A 14,121-nucleotide genomic window follows, 5' to 3' on the forward strand; every position below is an offset into this window, starting at 1 on the left:
GCAACCCTCCCCCCAAAATAGGGGAAAATAAGGCATTTTCACCCTCCCAAATGTGATTTATGCATGATTTAATGGAATGTGGGGGGGGGAGGCCATCGCTAGCAAGTAATTTTTTCATGTAACCCCTATTCATATCACATAGAAAACTACGGTTCCATGCACCATAGTTTGGGAAAGCATGCTCTCAGGAGCCATCCTCATATGGACCTATTAATATATATCTACCACTTGGCATCCATGCATTAGGAAAACTAGGAATGGTATCCTGCAAGGGAAGGAAATAAATCAGTCCAAAACACTTTCAGATCTTCAGGTGCCAAAACATAAGAATAAGTATCCTGGTTATGTTTTCTTCAACTGGCAGAACTAATAAGGGGGTTGACTTTTCTGCACCCACAAGAGATGCTTAATAGTGTGTTGTCAAATTGTTGACACCTTAACCATATCATTTGCCATCAAGTCCTTTCTCCCCCAAAAGCCTTCTGTTTAGAAAGAGAAGGCACTGGTATCTAAGTGTGGTGTTTTTTTTTAATATAATGTATTTTTTCAAACCTTGGGGCTATAAAAAATAGCTGCATTTGTTTTGGCTCCCCAACAGCCCAAGGATTTCTTTCAAATAGAACTGACATCCTCCATGAATAGCTGGCACCAGCAGGCTTTGCTCTCATCGTCCAGAAAAAAAAAAAAGATACTCTACCCAGAAAGCAACATTCCACCTCTATCCAGCCAGCTTCCAATCTAACAGTTTAAGGCCAATCTTTCAGTTCCTTTCTCTAGATACATCACTTAGCTTATGAAGAGACTAAAGCATGATGTTCACGATGCCCTACTTTGTATCGAGTCCATTCCTACATTTTTGAGAAATTAAAGTTCATTCCCAGTTTACGTACCTATATCCAGAGTAATCTTGACTAGATTGTCTTACACTATACATTTATGAAGTCCCTCTTCCCCATGGGATTCAGAACACAAGATATGAAGAGTGAAAATATGGGGAAACAAAGTCAGGGTCATCATTCTTCTAATCCAGGGATTTTTCATTCTATCATAGTCAGGCACAGGATTCCTAGCCTCCTGACAGAATCCAAATTCCTACAACTAAATCTAAAATAAGAACCCTAAGGAATAAATAGGGGGACTTGGGCAAGGAAATTGTAGATGTTGGCTAATCATTGAAGAGAAAAGGCCAGAAGATCTGTCAGTTTGAGGAAATGCTGTTTTATTCATCAATTCAACAAGCGTTTATTAAGCACCTAATTATAGGTACTAGAGATATAGAAGCAAAAATTAAATAAATCCGATCCTCAAGGAACTTACATTACATTGATATTTGCCTGGATGTTTTGACTCAATTAATTCAAAAAGCTTTTCTTGCATGTCATGTATGTGCTAAATATATAAAAACAAAAAGGAAACAGCCCCTACCCTCAAGGGGCTTATATCAGTTTGAGGATATCATGGGAGTTTTGAAACAAAGCCAGCAATGCCAACTGGGGTTCCAGAAAAGCAGTAACATGCATTAGCATGCTTGTGTGCTAGTAGCAAAATCACCACCAGTGGACTGAGTCATGGATGGATAAGGACACTCAGATGAAGAGGAAAACCAATGTCAGCCCCAGCTCTCCAATAATCATTCATACCATGACTTCTTTTTTTTTTTTTTGGTGAGGCAATTGGGGTTAAGTGACTTGCCCAGGGTCACACAGCTAGTAAGTGTCAAGTGTCTGAGGCCGATTTGAACTCAGGTACTCCTGAATCCAGGGCCGGTGCTTTAACCACTGCGCCTATACCATGACTTCTTAATCTGGGGCTGGGGCTGGGGCTGAGTTTCTGAGATGGGTGCCCTTCCCCTTCAGTCATTCTCCTCTGCTGGCCATCAGGACAAAAAAGATAGAGGGAAGTCTCCTACCAACTGTGCCTCACTGTTGGCTGCCTTTGATTCTTGTTGTGCTGGTTCTTAAGGTCCTTATTCTCTCCTCCTGAGGTCTAATGGACAGTCTTCTGGTGCTTGTCTGGTGTTTGCCAGATATTCCAGGAGTCTTCTTCCTTGACCTGGGCCCAGGCCCGAGCCTGGATTTGGCAGGATATTTCTGGGTGCCTTTAGGGGAAGCTGGCTTCTTAGAGGAGGCTTTCTGAGAAGATCCCCTGCTTCGAGTATTGGAAGCTGATGTTTCTTTGGACAATTTTCTAGCAGCTTTCTCTGACCATTCTTTTAGCAGCTCCAGGACAGTCTCTGAAAAAACATCATTTGTATAATAAGGTGTGTAAGTAATAGAAAACTGAAAATACTCAAAATTACTACTACTAGTAATTTACTACTTCCATTAAAGCCCCACCACCTATGAAAGTCACGAAGGTTTTCCATTCTCTTCATATCAAGCCTCTGAGTCAGTTATCCCAAATCCTTGAACAGAGAGCATCCTTACTATTGGGATGCTCACAGGGAGAGGTGTCCCTGGGAAGTTTCTCTTATTTCTCTCAATACCAAAAATATTATTTTTTATTGTTGTAAATAATTTTAAAATATTTTATTATTGTAAAAAAGTAACATAACCAATAATACAAAAAAAGACAAAAGATGAACATATTTTAATTATTGTAGATACTTAATAAATCCCTATTCAATGAATGAATGACTGCAGTAATGAATGTAGGATTCCTACTCATTCACCCAAAAGGCATTCATTAAGTGCCATTATATGCCAGGCACCCTGCCAGGCACTGGGGATACAAAACCAAAAATGAAACAGTCCCTGCCTTCAAGGAGCTTATAGTCTACTAGATGAAATCTAGAGCAGAAAAGGTTAAAAACAAAAATATACAGTCACTTCTAGATGTTAGAGAGAGGGGACAAGTTAACTTTTAATGACAAATTACAAGATTAAGAATATCAAATTCTAAACAAAAAATCATCGATGTCCTTTCTGAAAGAACATTGACAAACAAGTAGCATGGAAGAATAATAGAGTGCTGGGTTTGGAGTTGGGTTCAAATTCTACCACTGAGAAGAAGTAGACCTATGACCATGGGCAAATCACTGCAATTCTCTAATCCCCAATTTTCTCATCTGTAAAATGGGGTAAATGATATAGAAATTACTAGAGACGTCATGAGGCTCAAATGAGATAATACAAGTAGTGTTTTGCAAATTTTAAGGGCTACATAGTTTAGTTATTATTTAAAAGAGGGCACCTAAATGGGGACCAAAATGGAGATTAAACCCCAGTAGGATCACTTAAAGAAAATGGGGATGTTTAACCTTATAGGGGACTTAGACTTAGGGAAGCTGACTTCATTATATGAAGGGCTGTTACGTGGAAGAAAGACTTGATTGCTTTGCTTGACCTTGAGGGATGAAAGGTACCAGGAGGTAAATTTTGTCTCATCCTAAGGAAAAACAGCTTCCTAATGTTTAGAGCCTCCCAAAAGTGATGGGCAGGGGCAGCTAGGTGGCACAGTGGTTAAAGCACTGGCCCTGGATTCAGGAGTACCTGAGTTCTAATCCGGCCTCAGACACTTGACACATACTAGCTGTGTGACCCTGGGCAAGTCACTTAACCCCCTTTGCCTGCAAAAAAAAAAAAAAGTGATGGGCAGCCTTGTCTTGACTTGTATACGTGAGTTCAAAGAACCACATACTCATCAATATAGAGCTAGAAGGAAACTTATAAGGCAATCAAGTCCCATCCCCTCATTTTACAGATAAGAAGACTAAGGGACAGAGAGGTCTAGTGACTTGTACAGGGTTGCACAACTAGTAAATGTCTGAGGCAGGATTGTACCTATATCTTCCTAATTCCAAATCCAATGGCCTGTATACTATACCACACTGAGTTTCTGTGGGCATGGGGGCAGAAAAACCATCCAGGGAAGCCAAAATGCCCACTTGTCGAAGATGTTGTAGAATGGATTAGTGCTTTGGATTCATGGTCAACGAATTTATGATTCCGCAGGGAAAACAAAACCCCTGAAATAGAAGCCAGCAGAGCCCTATGGAGAACAACAGCAGAGGGTAGTTCTGATCCCACAGGTGCCCAGACTATGAAACTCAAAGACAAACTCACTGGCAAGAGGCCTGAAGGGGATCATCTTGCTCTTGGTTTTGACGGGTGCTGGATTGTATTTGCACTTGCCTGGGGGTGCTCGCCTGTAAAACAGAGAGAGAGAGAGAGAGAGAGAGAGAGAGAGAAGGAGGGAGAGGGAGGGAGAGGGAGAGAGAGAGAGAGAGAGAGAGAGAGAGAGAGAGAGAGAGAGAGAGAGAGAGAGAGAGAGAGAGAGAGAGAGAGAGAGAGAGAGAGTACATATAACCGGGAAACGGAAATTAGAGAGCTTGGCTATCAGTAGTCACAGAGGAACCCCAGCAGTTTCCTATTGCTTCTAGGTGTAGGATAAAATAGAAAGCCCTCTGCTGAGCTTTTAAAGCCCTTCACCACCTGGTCATAATCTCTATTTCCAGCCTCAATGAACATTACTACCCCTCTGATGCAGCCAGACTGACCTTATCTCTGTTCTTCATCCATGACACCACAATACCCATGTCTGTACCAATGCACTGGCCACCACCCTGCCCCCATGCCTGGAATGCACTTCCTTCTTACCTCCTACCCATCAAGTTCCTCTCTTTAAGATGCAACTCAAGGGGCAGCTAGATGGCGTAGTGGATAAAGCACCGGCCCTGGATTCAGGAGTATCTGAGTTCAAATCCGGCCTCAGACACTTGACACTTACTAGCTGTGTGACCTTGGGCAAGTCACTTAACCCCCATTGCCCCACAAAATTAAAAAAAAACAACAACAAAAAAGATGCAACTCAAGCAGTATCTTATGTAAGAAGTCTTTCCAGATTCCCTCCTAGTGTCTTCCCTCCCAAACTACCTTGACTTTACTTTGCATGTATTTATTCACTTTATATGTATACTATGTGTATTTATATATGTACTCGTCTCTCCCATTAGAATGTGAGCTCATTGTAGAAAGTTTCATTCTGGGAGCAGCTGGGTGGCTCAGTGGATAAAGCACCAGGCCTGGATTCAGGAAGACCTTAGTTCAAATCCAGCCTCAGACACTTGACACTTGACACTTGCTGTGTGACCCTGGGCAAGTCACTTAACCCTCACTGCCCAAGAAAAAAAAAGGGAAAAAATACTTTCATTCTTTGAACTTGTATCCTGAGCTCCCAGAACAGTTCCTGGTTCATAAGGAGAATCTTAATAAATGTTTGTTGACTAAGTCAACCATGAAGAAGACTGTATAATTACTGAAAATCTAAAATATTCCTAGGTTCTAGTTGGTGTTCATATATAGCCTTGAAACCAATGCTGTGGAGACCAAAGTCCATAAATCATAGATTTAGAGCTGGAACTGACTTTAAAGGCCATCTAGTCCAAACCCCTCACTTTACGGATGGGGAAATTGAGTCTGAGAGTGGTTAAGTGATTTGCCCAATGTCACACAACTAGTATCAGAGACAGGATATGGATCCAGGCTTCACTCACTCCAAGTCCAGCATTTTACTGACTATACCCTGCTGCCTCTCTGGACAACCTCTTGAATAGGTTTTAAACATTTCTGCCTAATAAGCCATGCTAAGCCCTGGGTTCAAATCTCACCTTTGATACTTACTAGCTGAGTGATCATGAACAAGTCATTTAATCTCTTTGAGCCTTAGGTTTGTTATCTAAAAATTAGAATAAGACTTCTCCTACCTATCTCACAGATTTTTGTGAGATTCAAATGAGAAAATGTATGTAAAATACTCTGCTGACCTTAAAGTACTATTTAAATGTGCATTATTCATGTTACAACTACTTCCAAGCCACTGGATAGAACTCAGAAAAGGAGTTTGAAAGGTTGGGGTTCCTCTCATGGGATGTCACTTGGGAAAGGGAAGAGGGAAGGGCTGGAGCTTGCCAACTAGTCACTACTGCTTCCTGCTTCATCCCTTAATATCAGCCCAACCCCAATTCAAAAAATTTCAACTCCTCCCTGCCCAACCCCAGGCTAAAATTGTCAGATTCTGCCTTCAAATTAGCTCTCCAGCCAAAAAACAAACAAACAAACAAAAGTGGCTTACTATTTGAAGGTAAGCCTTGTGATGAGAGATTGTTTCATTCTTCCTATTGTGTATTCCCAGAATTTAGTACTGTGACTGGCACATAAAAGGAATTTAAGAAGTGTTTATTGATGACTGATTGATTGATTGATTGATTGATTGATTTACCTTCTAATGGGGTAAGACAGCAATCTGGATGTAGGAAAGGATCATTCAATCCTTAGTGACCAGGGCTGGACTTCGAGCCTTTGTTAATGAATCAGGAAGAATAGGCAAATAGTCTACATAGATAATCCTCAAAAGAATAAGAATCTCTCTAACACTTGGCAAAGAGCCTTACATCTGTTTTTTTGAGTCATATCTTGTGGTAACTCTTAGAATAGTTTTGTAAATTAATCTCAATGAATGTTTATAGATCATAGAGGTTAATCATCATAGAGAATAAAAGTATTTATCAACACCACCCAGTTGGTGAGACAGGATTAGGGCTCCCAGTCCAAGGCAGTCCAATTTCCTATTTTTCTTAATTTTTTTTTTTTTTTTTGGTGAGGCAACTGGGGTTAAGTGACTTGCCCAGGGTCACACAGCTAGTGTCATGTGTCTGAGGCCAGATTTGAACACAGGTGCTGCTGACTCCAGGGCCAACACTCTATCCACTGTGCCACCTAGCTGCCCCTGAATTTCCTGATCTTTAAATCATTCATAGATCTGACCAATAGGTAGAAGAATCCTTTTCATACTTCTTTGCAGTCCCCCAGAGTGAGTGTGAAGATGTGGGGATAAGGGATGAGATAGAAGAAGTCCAGGAATTTTTTTTTTTAAAGCAAAGCAAATTGGGGCAGCTAGGTGGTGCAATGGATAGAGCACCGGCCCTGGATTCAGGAGGACCTGAGTTCAAATACAGCCTCAGACACTTAACACTTACTAGCTGTGTGACCCTAGTTAAGTCGCTTAACCCCAATTGCCTCACCAAAAAAAAAAAAAAAAAAGCAAAGCAAATGGGTTGGATACCCTGTAATCCCAGAGGACCCACAAGACTTCCCCAAATATAAACTTCAAGATGCTGCCTTCTACACTACCTAGCTGTGGATACTAAGCCCTGTGAATCTCTTCCAAGAACTTTTTGTCAAAAAAATGAACCAAGCTGCTTATTTGTTGAGAGTGTAAAGTTTATAATAATAATAATAAAAATTTAATAGAAAAATAAACCAAGAACCCCAACTTGCCAAAAGGAAGGTTAGATGAGGACTGCCACCTCTCCCTCCTCCAGTTTTCCACAACTGGAAAGGTAAGTGAAGCTTGAGTAGTACTGGTCCATCTGCCACATTTGGTACCAGCCCTCCTTACTTCCCAAGTGAAAAACTAAGCATTTCTCTATCATTCTGTATGGAACTAGGGGGAATGCTGGTATAGCCAAGAGAAAACTACCAAGTGTTTTTGTTTTTCCACTTTGGGTGGGGTGGGGAATGGAAGGATAAGCTTTGATAGGGAGAATCCTAGAAGTTTGTCAAAGGGTAGGGGTTCCAGAACCTAAACCAGTCAATTCTAGCCCAGTCCAAAACAGGCAGTCCCATCTCTAGGACTGCCATATTCTCCAGTTTCCAAAGTTTCCAGAGAAGCATTGCTCTAGATTTGAATTTGCTCAGCCCTCAGTTCAGTTTAGGGTAGATATTCTGATATGAATCTGGACAGATTTTGGCATCATAGATTTTAAGTTTGAAAGGGACTTCAGAGACCATCTGGTGCAATTCCTCTTTTTACAGATGAGGAAATTGAAGCCAAGAAAGGTTATGTGACTTGCCCAAAATCACACAAATAGACCAGATTTTAACTCAGACCCTCTGACTCCAAAACTATTGCTTTTTGTCTCTTGCCAATGGAGTGCACCAGTAGTAAATGTACAAAACCTGTGTGCTGTGATTTTGAAAACATCTCCCCAGTAACAGTAGCCTTAGAGGCTAAAGAAATATAGCCTTCAGGTTTGTATAAATAAAAACAGACTCTGTTTGATTGTATCTCAAAGGTAGACTTCCATGATCTTAGTCCTATATATTAGGGGCTTGTTTTTGTTTTTGGTTTTTTTTTAGTGAGGCAATTGGGGTTAAGTGACTTGCCCAGGGTCACACAGCTAATAAGTGTTAAGTGTCTGAGGCCGAATTTGAACTCAGGTACCCCTGACTCCAGGGCCAGTGCTCTATCCACTGCGCCACCTAGCTGCCCCAGACCTATATATTAGGATGAAATTAACTGGAGGCCTCCAGCCCCATCAAGATGTTCTGATGAAATTAACTACAGGGAACACCCCTACAGACCTGATCTTGGATAATGCCGAAGTTACTTCAAAATCAAGATGTCCTCCCCCACTTTTCCAAATCGCCCAACATCCTGTCCCTTTTACTCAGCCTCCCAAATAAAGAAAGTATCTGAGTACTATTAGGTCTTTTTCCCAAAGTGATCATAAAAAAGGGAAAAGGACCCACATGTACAAAAATATTTATAGCTACTCTTTTTGTGGTGGCAAGAAATTGGACATTGAGGGGTTGTCCATCAATTGGGGAATGGCTGAACAAGTTGTGGTATATGAATGTAATGGAATACTATTGTGCTGTAAGAAACGATGAGCAGGCAGATTTTAGAGAAACCTGGAAGGACTTGCATGAACTAATGATGAGTGAGATGAGCAGAGAACATTGTACACAGTATCATGAACATTGTTGATCAACTGTGATAGACTTGATTCTTCTCAGCAATACAACAGTACAAGATAGTTCCAAAGGACTCATGATGGAAAATGGTCTCCAAATCCAGAAAAAAAAAAAAGAACTGTGGAATATAGATACAGATTGAACCATACTATTTCTTTTGGTTTTGGTGCTGTTGTTTTTCTTTTCTGACGTTTTTCCTTTTTGCTCTGATTGTTCTTTCACAGCAAGACTAATGCAGAAATATGTTTAATGTGATTGTACATATATAACCTATATCATATTACTTGCTGTCTTGGGGAGAGGGGAGGGAGAGAGACAAATTTGAAACTAGAAATCTTATAAAAACAAATGTTGAAAACTATCTCTACATGTAACTGGAAAATAATAAAATACTTTTATAATTAAAAAAAAAGAAAGTGGCTGAGTAGCCTCAGCAAATAGGCTTCTTTTGCTGGCTGCCCTAAGGCTATAAAAACCGTGTGTGTGTGTGTGTGTGTGTGTGTGTGTGTGTGTGTGTGTGTGTGTGTGTGTGTGTGTGTGTGTGTGTGTGTATGTATCTCCCTGGGTTCTTTGGAGTTTCAAACCCATCATGCTAATTCACCTTTCACCTTTTAATCTTCTGGCCTAGTCTCTAGATCCAAAGGCCCTACAGGTGGGAGGAATTACTCTCTGGGAACATCTTGGGAGGAATTCCCCAAGAAAAATAAGAAGAGTTCTTACCTTGATGGATCAACAAATTTGTAGATGGATCCATGTGGTGCATAGGCACTTGGATAAGAGGTGGCCAGAAAATACAGCTCTCCTAAACAACCAAAAAATAGGCAAGACAGCAGGATTTTAGTTTTGTCAAAACAAAATCACCCAAAAACATTTCCCAGAGATTGCAGATCACCTGTAAGAGGTCCAGTCTGCAAACAAAGAAACTAAGACTAAGCCTTTCACTTATCACAAGTTTCAAGACTGAAGCACAATCACTATCATTAGTTGCAAGAACAAAAACCAAATAAGGGCTTTTAGTCCTTCCCAAAGGCTTTACTACTCTCAGAAATGGTGTACTGGACTTCACACAGTTCAATTCAACAAACCTTTAGGGACTACCTACACAAAGATAAAAACAAAACAGCTCCTGCCCTCAGTAGCTAACATTCATATAACACCTACTATGTGCCAAACACTAGCTTTTGCCAATATTATATCGTTTGATCCTCACAACAACCCTGGGAGGTAGGTGTTATTATTATCCATTTTACAGTTGAGGAAACTGAGGCAAAAAGAGGTTAATCGACTTGCCCGATATTACTCAGCTAGTGTCTGAGGCTGAATTTGAACTCAGGTCTTCCTGAATCTAGGCCCAGCATTCTGTTTACTGTAACTCCTAGCTGCCTTCAAGAAGCTTGCCTTCCACTGGGATATGAAAAGACTCAAAATGTATATAAATAAGTACAAGGAAAACTGAGGAGAATGAGAATCCACATTAGCAGCTGGGAATGATGGCAAGGAGACAATCACAGAAAGCTTCCTGGAGGATTGGCTTTCTGAGCTGAGCCTAGACAGAAGATAAGGATTCTGAGAGGTGGGGATGCTGAGAGTGCTTTGGACAACTGGTTTTTACAACGAAGGCGGATCAAGTCCAGGGAAAAGCTAATGACCCAGTTTGTCTAGAACATAGAGATCTTGAAGGTATGTGATATGAAATCATAGTAATAATGGCTAGGGGCAGCTAGGTGACACAGTGGATAGAGCACTGGCCTTGGATTTAGGAGGACCTGAGTTCAAATCCAACCTCAGTCACTTAACACTTACTAGCTGTGTGACCCTGGGCAAGTCACTTAACTCCAATTGCCTCACCAAAAAAAATAATAATAATGGCTAGCATTTATATAGCATGTTTAGGTTTGCGTAGCACTTTCCATATTCTCACTCATTTGATCCTCACAACAACCCTAGGAGATGGCTGTTCTTATTATCATCATTTTGCAGATGAAAAAAAGTGAGGCATATGGAAGTTAAGGGACTTGCTCTGGGTCACACAGCTAGTAAGTATCTGAAGGAGGTATTTGAGCCCAAGTGTCCCTGACTCTAAATCCCCTTTGCTCTACAGGCTACACCAGGGCTTCTTAAATTTTTTCCACTTTCAACCCCTTCTGGCCCAAGTAATTTTTACTTGACCCTAGGTATAGAGGTATATAAAATAGGTATACATAACATTTTACTGTTGCCAAATTTTCCCCAACACCCACATTCAATTACCCACAGTTTAAGACTCGAGGTACCACACTACAAAGTTTAACACATGGGCTGCCTAGTTTACCCCAGTAAGGCTGGGTGTCTGTGTGTGTGTGTGTGTGTGTGTGTGTGTGTGTGTGCATGCATTCAATACATACAGAATATAATACTTTAAAAGTTGGAAGGAACTTTAAAGGCTATCTAGGCCAACCTGTTTCTGAATCAATAATCCCTTTTATATCCATAAAAAGTAATCATCTGGCCTCTGCCTCAAGCCCTCCAGTAAGGAAAAAGCCACATGACCTCCCCAGGGAACCCATTCCACTTTTGAAAAGCTCAAATTAGAGGGGCAGCTAGGTGGCGCAGTGGATAGGGCACTAGCCCTGGATTCAAGAGGACCTGAGTTCAAATCTGGCCTCAGACCCTTGGTACTTACTAGCTGTGTGACCCTGGGCAAGTCACTTAACCCCAATTGCCTCACCAAAAAAAAAAAAAAAAAAAAAAAGAAAGAAAAGCTCAAATTAGATGGAAGTCTTTCCCAATGTTAAGACTATCTCTCTATCTACTACTCCAAGCTGCCTCTCTTACAATAATATATTTATTTATATTATATCATATTGTAGTAACATAATAAATATTTCTTTATTATATATGTTATATATATTGCATTATATAAATCTATTCATTAACTATATTAATATATCAAATACAACTCTATTAAATAAATATATTGCAAATATAAGCATGCTGATACATATATTTTATAAATATAATATTGGTAAGATGCATATTTATATAAAATTTTATATTGTACATATTTCTATAGTATAATATATTTATAAATATAAATGAATATATCTAATAATAGTAAAACTTAGGAAATGTTATGTTTTAAATAACTGTGATGATGTGGATGTATGTAACAAGTGCACTTCCTGAGTTTCACCACCACCCCGAACTCCCAAACATATATATCCTGAGTTAAACCTGACCTTGTCAGTCTTGTCTGGAACATGGACCATGGTGCTAGCAGAGTTATCCCAGGGAGGTAAGAGACAGTGCTTACTTCATGTGATGGGCTGGTTTATTATCTCTCCTCTTTGTATATAGTTCAAAATTTAAGCAATTCTCCACTGAGAACAAGTTTTCGTCAGAAATACCCTAGGTCCACCCTAACTTGGTAAACAAGCCTGGGGAGTCCTCTCCACCAAACCCCAGCCAAAGATGTTTTTCTTTGCCTAAGTTCTGTCTGGAAAGATAGCTTGTTTTTCCTATAAGACTCATCTGCAGGCACAACCAAAGCCAGAGTATTGGCTTAAGCAATTGAGTCAGGGAACAGTCAGCAGCCCACAGATGCCCCAGGCAGACAGGCTATCCTTGTCTCCAGGGTATTCAGGGGCAGATTTACCACCACAGTCTGTGGCATTTTACATCATCTGCCCTGCACTGATTGATCATCCTGTGGTCCCTCTTATTTTTTCATGTGTTTGGGTTTTCTGTTTGGAACTCAGTGGCTTTTTTCCCTTCAAAATGTTTAGTTTTCCAAAACAACCTAATGCTACAAAATGTTCATCTGAAACTTTTAGCTTTGCAAAGTGGCTGGGTAGTTTGCTGGGGCACTTCAAAGAGTGCTGACATTTTTGTTGCGTCAATCAATCAACAAGCCTTTTCAAGAGTCTGCCATGTACTAGATTCTGGGATTAAAAAGACAAAATTGAACCATCTACCTTATTACTCCAAAATGTAAGGCAATTGAAGCATTTAGGAAGTCCCTACCATGTCACCAGATTGGAGGGCTTAAAGCAAACTTCATTGGAGAAGAGGAGAAGCAGAGAGAGGGGAGAGCAAATGTTAACTGAGCATCAGAGGGATTTAGGGCTTGGGGAAGGACATAATCTGATGTGGGGGTTCATTGAGTAAATGAATGTGTAGGCATCATCTAGTTTGCAGAGTTTCTGGTGCTGCAGCAACCAGAGAGCTCTGATAAGCAGAGGTTACCTGCTTCATCTTCAGCAAAGGAAATAATGAACTTGTTGTAGGTGCTGATCAATCCTGGAAAGGCACAGGCCTTGGTGTTTCCAATGCAGATGTCTTGCTTTTTCCATGTATTTGTCCTCTCATCTTCCTGCAAAGCCATAAGTCGACTAGATGAAAAGCAAAACCTTATATTTTAGGGATCCATATGTCCACTGTGCAGGATTCTTTTTGTATGAAAAGTACAGAATCTTAGGACTAGAGAGGCCCCTTCTAATGAACGAGAATCTCTTCTACAGTATTCCCCAAAGTGGTCATTCTGCCTCTACTTTTAAATATCCAAGGAAGAGCAACCCATCTTCTGAAGAAGCCATGCTTATTTTTTGGACAGCAATACTTCTCAGGAAGTCTTCTCTTCTATCAAGTAAAGATCTGCCTTTTTACAACTTCAACCAATCAACAGACACTTATTATTAATCTACTATGTGGCAGATGCCATACTAAACATTAGGAATACAAATAAATAAATGAATGCATAAATAAAACTGGCCTTGAACTCAAAGAGTTTACATTCTAAAGAGGGAGACAACATGTAAATACATACATATGTCCAAAACACATACAAATTAATTTTGTGGAATAACTAGCAGCTGGAAGGATCAGGAAAGACCTCACGCAGGAAAGGATATTTGAGCCGAGCCATCAGGAAACTAGGGATTTGAAGAAATGGAGATGAGGAGGGAGTGCATGGTGGGATGAGGGACAGCCAGTGTGAAAACACAGACAGGAAATAGGATATCATATGTAAAGAACGTCAAGAAGTTCAGTTTGGTAGGAACAAACAGTGCACAAAGGATAATAACATAAAATAGGTCAGGAAAGGCGGGTTGGAAGCAGATTGGGAAAGGTTTATATACCTTTTTTTCTTTTTGGTGAGGCAATTGGGATTAAGTGACTTGCCCAGGGTCACACAGCTAGTATCTGTCAAGTGTCTGAGGCCAGATTTGAACTCAGGTCCTCCTGAATCCAGGTGCAGTGCTTTAGCCACTGTGCCACCTAGCTGCCCCAGGAAAGGTTTTAAATACTTAATAGAGTCAATAAAGAGTCAATAGAGTCAATAAAGGAGCCATAGTATATTATTGAGCAAGAGAGTGATTTGGCAAAT

The 14,121-nt window shown here is 40.4% G+C and overlaps 1 protein-coding gene across 2 annotated transcripts in view; it reads right to left on the minus strand.

Annotated features, from left to right (window-relative positions):
* Positions 1 to 1,286: 1,286 nt before the first annotated feature.
* The window catches only part of HHIPL2 (HHIP like 2), a 36,719-nt gene continuing 23,884 nt past the window's right edge, over positions 1,287 to 14,121 (minus strand). The window contains exons 6-9 of one of the 2 annotated variants that reach the window (XM_044005268.1): positions 12,981 to 13,126; positions 9,477 to 9,558; positions 4,065 to 4,147; positions 1,287 to 2,233 (exon numbers count right to left, since the gene is read on the minus strand). In XM_044005268.1, coding sequence (XP_043861203.1) covers positions 1,920 to 2,233; positions 4,065 to 4,147; positions 9,477 to 9,558; positions 12,981 to 13,126 — 625 coding nt within the window. In that variant the 3' untranslated portion in view covers positions 1,287 to 1,919. The remainder of the gene's footprint in view (positions 2,234 to 4,064; positions 4,148 to 9,476; positions 9,559 to 12,980; positions 13,127 to 14,121) is intronic. The other variant, XM_044005270.1, reaches the window with a different exon arrangement.

The sequence above is a fragment of the Dromiciops gliroides genome, chromosome 4, assembly GCF_019393635.1.
Source record: "Dromiciops gliroides isolate mDroGli1 chromosome 4, mDroGli1.pri, whole genome shotgun sequence".
Classification (NCBI taxonomy): Eukaryota; Metazoa; Chordata; class Mammalia; order Microbiotheria; family Microbiotheriidae; genus Dromiciops; species Dromiciops gliroides.